This window comes from Lathyrus oleraceus, chromosome 7, assembly GCF_024323335.1.
Source record: "Lathyrus oleraceus cultivar Zhongwan6 chromosome 7, CAAS_Psat_ZW6_1.0, whole genome shotgun sequence".
NCBI classification, from domain to species: Eukaryota; Viridiplantae; Streptophyta; class Magnoliopsida; order Fabales; family Fabaceae; genus Lathyrus; species Lathyrus oleraceus.
The window spans coordinates 279,572,306-279,581,247 of record NC_066585.1 but is presented as its reverse complement, the minus strand read 5'-3'; the positions used below and the strand labels follow the sequence as shown (position 1 = coordinate 279,581,247).

The 8,942-nt window shown below is 34.2% G+C and overlaps 1 protein-coding gene across 1 annotated transcript; it reads right to left on the bottom strand.

Moving 5' to 3' along the window:
• Positions 1 to 3,786: 3,786 nt before the first annotated feature.
• LOC127103436 (uncharacterized) lies at positions 3,787 to 4,499 on the bottom strand. The gene is made up of 3 exons (XM_051040696.1): positions 4,362 to 4,499; positions 4,227 to 4,269; positions 3,787 to 4,139 (listed from the first exon to the last, which is right to left on the bottom strand). The coding sequence occupies exons 1-3, from the start codon at positions 4,497 to 4,499 to the stop codon at positions 3,787 to 3,789; spliced, it is 534 nt and encodes a 177-aa protein (XP_050896653.1).
• Between the last annotated feature and the right edge of the window lie 4,443 nt (positions 4,500 to 8,942).

The following is an 8,942-nucleotide window of genomic DNA, read 5'->3' as shown; positions in this document are numbered from 1 at the left end:
AATTTAACTGAAGGTCTAGATTACCTTGAAATATTCGGCTATGTGGTTAAAATGAACACCATTATATTTTTCATTTCCTAGCAACTTCTTAAAACTAGTATTTACACCAATGAGACATAAACACAACTTTTTTTTTAAATTTGGATGAAGAAATCTATATGAAAATTCCACCTATATTGAATGTTTTTAACAAAAATTTAGTTTGTAAGTTAAAAAGATCTATCTATAGTTTAAAACAAGCTAGTATACAGTGAAATCATAAGGTAACCATCACCCTTCTTGAATTTGGCTTTTATTAATGCAAATATGATTATTCCCTCTTCATTAAGAATGAAAATAATTCTTTTACTACAATTTTGATTTATGTCAATGATCTTCTACTTATATGTAACAACATGTCTGAATTTTCTAATATAAAAATATATTGGATGTCAAATTCAATATAAAAGATTTAGGCAACCTTAAATAATTTTTTGACTTTAAGGTTGAAAGATGGTTTCATGGGTATCTATTTGTCAAAGGAAGTACAATCTTGATCTCTTTCAAGGGGTTGGATTCCTCGATGAAAAGTCGGCTTCCACGCATATGAATCCTATCCACAAATTGTCAAAAGTATCTTATAAATTACTCAGTAGACCTACTTGTTTTAGGAGTTTAATTGGTAAGCTCTTATACTTAAAGCTTATAAGGTCTATATTAGTGTTTTTGTTTTCAAGTTAAGTCAATTCATTTCCAAACCAACTGAAACTCGCATATAAGTTGCTCTCGGAATGATCAAGCACATCAAGCAAGCACTAGCACAATGCTTACTATTCAAATAGAGTTATGCCCTCTCCTTGGAAGACTCATATTGGGGGCTTCCATATATATAATAAGATTTGTCATTGAATTTTGCTTTTACTTAGGAACCTCTCTCGTTTATCGGAAGAGGAAGAATCAACAAGTTATTTCCTAGTTATCTTCAGAAGCAGAGTACAGAGCACTAGCTAATTCGACATGCTAAACTTAATGACTATTATATCTTCTTCAAAACTTAGGTATATCTCACCCCTAACATATCACCTGTATTTTGTAACAATCAGTCTACAATTAATATTCGAAACAATCCAGTTTTCCACGGATGTACTAAACATATAAAAATAGTTTATCACCTAGTTTGAAACAAAGTTCAAGAAAAAAATCATGCACCTTATGAAAATCAATTCACATAGCCAAGTTTTTGATGTTTTCACCAAAACTATCCACCTTGTCCCTTCACAGTTATGTCATACAAACTTGGATTATTTAACATACATTTGAATTTGAGGGAGGTGTTAAACATGACAACAATCAATTCACTTTATTTTACATTAGTTATGTTTATTTAGTATAAGTTAGTTACTCCATTTGAGTTGTTTTATTAGTTATAATTACTAAGTTAGTTACAATACTTTTCTAAATAATATATCAGTTTTGTTAGAAGTAATTCATATTCAGAAGCAGTGTTCTGACTCAGAAGCAGAAGCTTCTAAGGTTACTGTTCCAGAAGCGATATTTAGCTTTTGAGTTGTAGTTGATTTTAAGTTTTCATAAGGTGCACTGCTTAGCTAATGTAGATTAGTATTTTACCTATGTGGCATTTTTATTTGTGTATATAAACCACGTGTGTAACAAAATTTCAGTGAGAATGCAATCAATAGAGTTTCTCTCAAAAGTTAGTTAGATCTATTTTCTCTCTCTTTTCTTTCCATCTTCATATTCATCTTTAACCTTGTGTACCAGCAATTGGTATCTAGGGCTCCGGTTAGATTCACAGGGAAACATGAGTGTACAATGAGGCGTGTGTGATTGATTTCGTTTCTTGAATTCACATTGAAATCACGATCAGAATCGTAACATAATTGCATTTCTTAATTTTGAGGGATTGGGAAACACGAGTGTTTGGTGAGATCTATGTGAGTTTCAATGCACAAATCGAAGATGAACGGCGGAAACTGTAGCTTGAATATAAAGCTTCCAGTGTTTGATGGAAAGAATTGGAATCGGTGGTCGGTTCAGATGCGTGTGTTGTTTGGCGCTCAAGATGTTATTGATATCGTTAACGACGATTATGCTCTGGTTGTGTAAGATGCGACGCAAGCACAGAGAAACACGCAAAGAGAAACGAGAAAGAAAGATCAAAAGGAAATGTTGTACATCCATCAGTGTGTGAATGCGAACGTGTTTGAGAAAATTATTGATATAACGACGGTGAAGGTTGTGTGTGACACACTGGTACAGTGTTACGACGGTGATGCATCAGTGAAAAAGGAGAAGCTTCAGTCTCTACGTAAACAGTATGAGAATCTCAATATGAAGAACAATGAGAGGATATCTGATTACATCTCTAGAATGATTCTGATCACCAATGAGATGAAATTTTATGGAGAAACTTTGTCAGAACAAGTAATCATTGAGAAGGTATTGAGATCTATTACTCCTCAATTTTATTACATTGTTGTACCAATTGAGCATTCTAAAGAAAAATGTGGTTCATATATTCCATGAACAACTCTGGTGCATGAGACACTCTGAAAGGCATCATAGAATATTCGTAATGATGGTATCGAGTTCTAAAAGTCGTCTTCTGAATATCCTCGCCTTTAACTCGAATCTGATGGTAACCTGACCTCAAATCAATTTTGCTAAATACACATGCCCCTACTAGCTGATCCATTAAGCCATCGATTCTCAGAGGTGGATATTTATTTTTGATCGTCACTTTATTCAATTGTCGATAATCAACACATAGTCGCATACTACCATCTTTCTTCTTCACCAACAACATTGGAGCTTTCCAAGACAATACACTTGGTCTGATAAATCTCTTTTCAAGTAAGTCTTCCAACTGATTATTTAATTCTCCCAACTCTAATGCAAACATTTTGTATGGTTCCATAGAAACCTTCCTAGCATCAGATATAAGATCAATAGTAAACTTCATCTCTCTCTTGGGCGTCAATTCAGACATGTCATCTGGAAACACCTCTGGAAATTCACACATCACTGGTAACCCTTCAATAGTCGCCTGACTCTCCACAGATAGAGAGGAAAACATTAAAAATTCTTTAGCTTCATCTTTAAATAATTCTTTTAATTATTTAGCAGATATAAAATCATCTTCATGTTTATCATCAAAAGCAAGAAACCGTAAAGTTTTGTTGTAACAATTGATATAAACATGGTTGAACTCTACCCAGTTCATTCCCATAATTACATCCATATCTTCCAGCGGTAAACAAATTAAATCAATACCAAAGTCCTTTCCGCAATTGAACAAAGGAAAAAAAACAGACATACCAAAGAAGTAGTCACTAACTCGTTAGCTGGAGTGTTGATAACTAGTCCGCTATTCAGAGTAGAACAAACAAGACCCACTTTTCGTACACAATTAGTAGAAATAAATGAGTGCATTACACCCATATAAATAATATAAATCAAAGGAATATCGTGAATATAACATGTACCTCTAATCAACCTATCATAACTGTTAGGCTGAGATCCAGTCAACACAAACACCTTCCTTCCAGTTTGGGCTTTCTTTGGTTTCTGATAAATGGTGTTGATGTGACCAGGTTCCCCATAATTGTAATAAGTAGGCACATTATTTTTGTAATCAATTATGATATGTCCTGACTTCCCACATTTGAAACATTTCTTTTCATCACTTTTACATTCATTGGTATGATGTCCTACACCACCACACCTGTAGCACTTGATATGAGCAGTAGCCTCTCCCACACTTGGCCTTCTACCATATGAAATTCATTATTTCCCTTTGTCAGCTAGAATAATATACGACTTTCCATGATCCAGCTGCTTTCCCATTTTCTCACTCAAACTTTTATAATGAGCAGACCGAGCCTTATTGTCCTTATCATATATTCTGCATTTTTTCACCAATTCAGGAAACCGGAGAATCTGTCGATACCCGATGCCCTGCTTGATCTCAGGACGCAACCCATTCTTAAATTTGATACATTTGGAAACCTCTGCAGCTGTATCATTGTAGTGTGGACATAATTTCACAAGTTCCTCGAACTTAACAGCATATTCAACAACAATTGAGTTCCCTTGTTTCAATTTTAGAAACTCAATCTCTTTCTTGCAACGTACATATTCTGGAAAATACCGATCCAGAAACTCTCATTTTAAGAGAGCCCATCTAATTTCATTAACCGCAACTTCTAATCTCTAGCGAGTGTTACCCCACCAATCATCAACTTCCTCAGTCAGCATATGCATACCAAACTGCACTTTTTATGTCTCAGTACATGCCATTACCCTAAAAATATTCTCAATGTCCATAAGCCATGTCTGTGCTCCCTCTGGATCATACATGCCTTTGAAGGTAGGCGGTTGTTCCTCTGAAACTTTGCCAAGTTGTAGAACTCGTCATTTCCTCCTTGTTGGTTGTTCTCCACATCTTGAGTCACTGCTTGCAAGGCGGAAGCAATAGCACCATCATTACTTTCAGCCATATTCTAAACATATCAACAACATGGTTAGAAGACACTTATATCAATAGTGTTCACACACTATTCACATACTAAAAACTTATAAGATACTATAGACCTAGCCGGACGGACCAACCAGACTCTGATACCACTTTGTAACACCCTACTTCCCGATTCAAATAAATAAAATATAAATAATTAAATTAAGTAGGATGTCACATCCACATAATTTGAAGTTTAAAAGTTTACTTCAACTCATATAAATCACATTGTTATAGCAAAATTAAAAACAATTTTTGTTCGACATCCAAAGCATCACCCAGACATCCAAACAATAGTAGTTTAAAACAACAATTCTTATTATTTAAAGATACTTAACATGAAAAACACATAGGTAAAACAACCCCATAGACAAAAAAGCCATGGTGTTACGTATTAGAGCGACTTCATTAAAAGACACGACCGATAACAACATATCACACACCGTCAACTACTCAGGTACCTGATTTTTTGTACTCCAAAAGAGTACATACACAACAAACAAAAAGGGGGTGTTAAATACATTAATATAATTAATTTATGTATAACATGATAAAGATAGTATTCATGTGTAATTCACCACAACCATTCATAATCCACCTTCTCACCATAATTAAACACCACACAATATAATGAAAATGCAATGAGACTCCATAACTCGATCTGATGCATGTGGTACTAATTGTTTATCAATAGTTTATCATATGGACCTGAATCCCCCTTCAGAATCCAGAACTTTCTCTTCGAAGTTTCGGATAAGTTTAACGTTCCCCTTCGAACTTAAACCTATCTCCACTAACTCGACAATTTATGAATGCATGACATGGCAAAAAATACAATTGATACACTTGTCATTATTCATGTCGTGATCCACAATTGATCATACAACTATAGTCATGCACAACATAATTCACCATTCTAGATTATCACAATCACAAGTGAACAAACAATTCAAATGATCCACCATGTCACAATAATTTACTGATACGAACTTCATTATGATTCATTCTAACACATGCAAATATTATAATACATCTTGGTCCACTATTGATCACTGAATATACTTATATAATATGTAGTCCACCCTTATGGACTACCACTAACGTCATTAATACACATACCAATCATTCGTGACACAACGCTTAAATTACCGATACAAACTTCATTCATACCCATCATATTTTTACGCTTCCTTCCACGGACTGTAACCCTATTATAAATCCATTAAACTGATTTTCCCCTGAATCAAAATTGTAGTACTCATTCTTAGATAACCAACATACCAAATCCCACCTTAAAACGTGATACAAGTCAAAAGTTATGACTAAAATCGTACAAAGGATTTTTTTAAAATGATGTTGTTTGAAAGGACTAAAACAATACGAACTCAACACATCACAAACCTTAATTTCCATCCTATAAATACCCCTCACAATATTTTCAAGGATTCTCATCATCAACCATATACATATATCAACAATTCATTCACCAAACACCAACACATCATCTCTTTATAATTTCCCATTATTTGTTTATCATGTTCATATCCCTAAAACTCTTATTCCATGATCATGACAGAAAAATTCGGCAAGCATCATCACATCAAATTCATTCAACAATCAAGAATTTATATATAACAATCATAATCTAATCATCTCATCATACAAATATTACAAACCACCAAGAATTGCAATCAAAACATGGTAAAGAGTAAACCTAAGAGGAAATGACCCATCACTACCCTCTCATGGATATACACCCATTATAAAAATGATTTTTCTTCCCCCTTACCTTAGATTGTTAATTTTCAATTTTTAACAATTGTGATTTTCTTGATCCTCCTAGCTTTTCCTCTTCTCTTCCTAGCTATCTTTTTCCCAAGTTTTTACGTATTCTGTAACTTCTTTTCTTCTCACTTCCAATTCTTTTATAACAACCAATTTTCTACTTTTATTTAAAATCTAATATTATTATTTTATTAAATCTAAACTAAATATTTATTTTAATAAATCCAAATCAAATATCTATTTTAATATATCACTGTAACAATAATAATTAAAATAAATATTTAAATATTAACTATTACTATTATTTATATAAATCATCATAATTAAATAATAGTAGCAATCACTACTTCTCCCACCACCCCATATCTCTACCTTTTTGCTCACACACATCCAACACATTAAATTTTAATTTCTAAGATTAGTGTACTACACTCAAGGGTCTCCCTTAACACAACATAACATCACAACACACACAAATTACACAATTATATTAAGAAAATAAATAATAAAATTTCAAAGCATTACATATTTTGGGAAGAAGAGTCAGAAGCAGTCTTGGCTAAAATCCAAGAAGAGACATGATGATGGTTTTTAGAAGTCAAAAGCCTCCAATTCTGATGAGAAGAAACATCATAAGGGAAAGGAAAATTTTGACAAGAATAAGGTTCAATGCTACTGTTGTAAGAATTTTGACCACTTTTATTGACTGTTGGTCAAACAAGAAAAGGAAACTAGAAGAAGCAAACATAGCCAGAGGAGATTCTGATGATGATTATGTGTTATTGATGACTTCTGAATTTGATGGTGTGTATTTGGTAGACTGGTGGTATATGGACATTGACTGCTCAAATCACCTAACTGGAAACAAATAGTGTCTGGTTGATTTTGACTCTAAAAGATGATAAGGATCATATATGTTGATGATAAATAGCGCAACACTGAAGGTATGAGAAATGTCAAAGTCAAAGTGAACAAATGGCAAGATTATTCTGATCAAGGATGTTTGGTATGTTCCTGGCATGAAGAGCAATCTGATGAATGTAGGTCAGCTCATTGAGAAAGGTTTCTTTGTTACTATGAAGAACAATCTCTTGAAGTTGATTGATTCTAATCAGAAGCTAATTATGCAATATGAGCATGGAAGCAACACAACTTTCAAGGTGAATGTGGAGACAGCTGAAACTGAATGCCTTAGTGCAAAAGGCATTGGGGGTGGGAGTGGGTTGTGGCGCAAGAGATTGAGGCATCTTAATTTCAGAAGCTTAGGGCATCTGAATTCTAAGAATCTAGTATATGGCATTCCTAAGATTATGAAGCCTGAGAATTCATGTGAGATATGCATGAAAGGAAAGCAGCCTAGATTTCCATTTGCATCAAAAGTATCCCCAAGAGAAAAGCATACTTTGAGAGTAGTACATTATGATGTTTGTGGACCATTTGAAGTACCTTTAGTTGGAGGAAATAAATATTTTGTGTCATTTGTGGATGAGTTCACAAGAATGACATGGGTAAAACTCATCAAGTTTAAGCATGGGGTGTTTATTGAGTTTCAAAAGTTCAAGGTGAAGACTGAAAAATAGAGTGGTCAGAAGCTAAAAGTTCTCAAAACTGATGGTGGATGTGAGTATAACTCTACAGAGTTCAGAAAGTTCTATGAGGAGAATGGAATTGAGCATGAGGTGACTGCTTCATACATTCCTTAACACAATGGTCTTGTTGAAAGAAGAAATTAAACTTTTTTTGATATGACAAGAAGCATGTTGAAGAAGAAGTTGTGTCACACCTTGTGGGGAGAAGTTGTTGCCACTGCAGCAAATGTGCTCAACGGGTGTCCAACAAAGAAGTTGAAGGAAATTATTCCTTTTGAGAAGTGGACTGATGATAAGCAAAGTGTGAGTCATTTCAGGGTATTTGGTTCAGTTTGTTAGAAACATGTTCCAGGTGCAACTAGAATTTTTTTGGATGATATAAGCAAACTAATGTTGCTGATCGGGTACCACAATACAAATGTGTATAAGCTTTATTGTCCAGTCACTAATAAGGTTGAAGTCAACAGAGACGTCATTATGAAGGAATCAGAAGCGTGGGATTATAGTAAGTTTCAATACAACTCTGGTGAGTTAACTTCTGAAGATACTTTAGAATCTGAAGGTTCTAAAGATGAGTCAGAATCAGAAGATGATTTTGAAGGTGACTCTGAAGGCGAGTCTGACTCTGAAGGTGAATCTGATTTTTAATCCAGATTTTGATGATGATCCAGACTCTGATGGTCAAGACTCTAAAGGAGGTCAAACTTTTGAATATGGAGCTTCTGAAGGTGGTCAAGTATCTGATATTATTCCAGCATTTGAAGAAGATTCTGAACAAGTTCAGAGGCTACAAAGAATCAGACAAATATCAAGGAGATTTGCAGAGTTTGACATGTTACAAGATACTAAAGTAGACTATGAGGAAGAAGTCATTCAGTGTACCATATTAGTAGACTCTAAACCAATTAGTACTGAAGAGGCTCTCAAGAAGAAAGTGTGGCTGAAGGTCATGGAAGAAGAACTTGAAGCTATAGAAAGAAACAAGACTTGGGAGTTGACTAAGCTTCCAAAGAGAAAGAAAGCCATCAGCATCAGATGGGTTTTCAAGGTGA

Coding starts and splice junctions, on each gene's coding strand:
- LOC127103436 (XM_051040696.1), bottom strand. CDS start 4,499: ATGGCTGAAAGTAATGATGGTGCTATTGCTTCCGCCTTGCAAGCAGTG. Junction 4,270..4,361: donor ACAACCGCCTACCTTCAAAG/GCATGTATGATC, acceptor TAAAAAGTGCAG/TTTGGTATGCATATGCTGAC. Junction 4,140..4,226: donor GGAAGTTGATGATTGGTGGG/GTAACACTCGCT, acceptor GGTATTTTCCAG/AATATGTACGTTGCAAGAAA.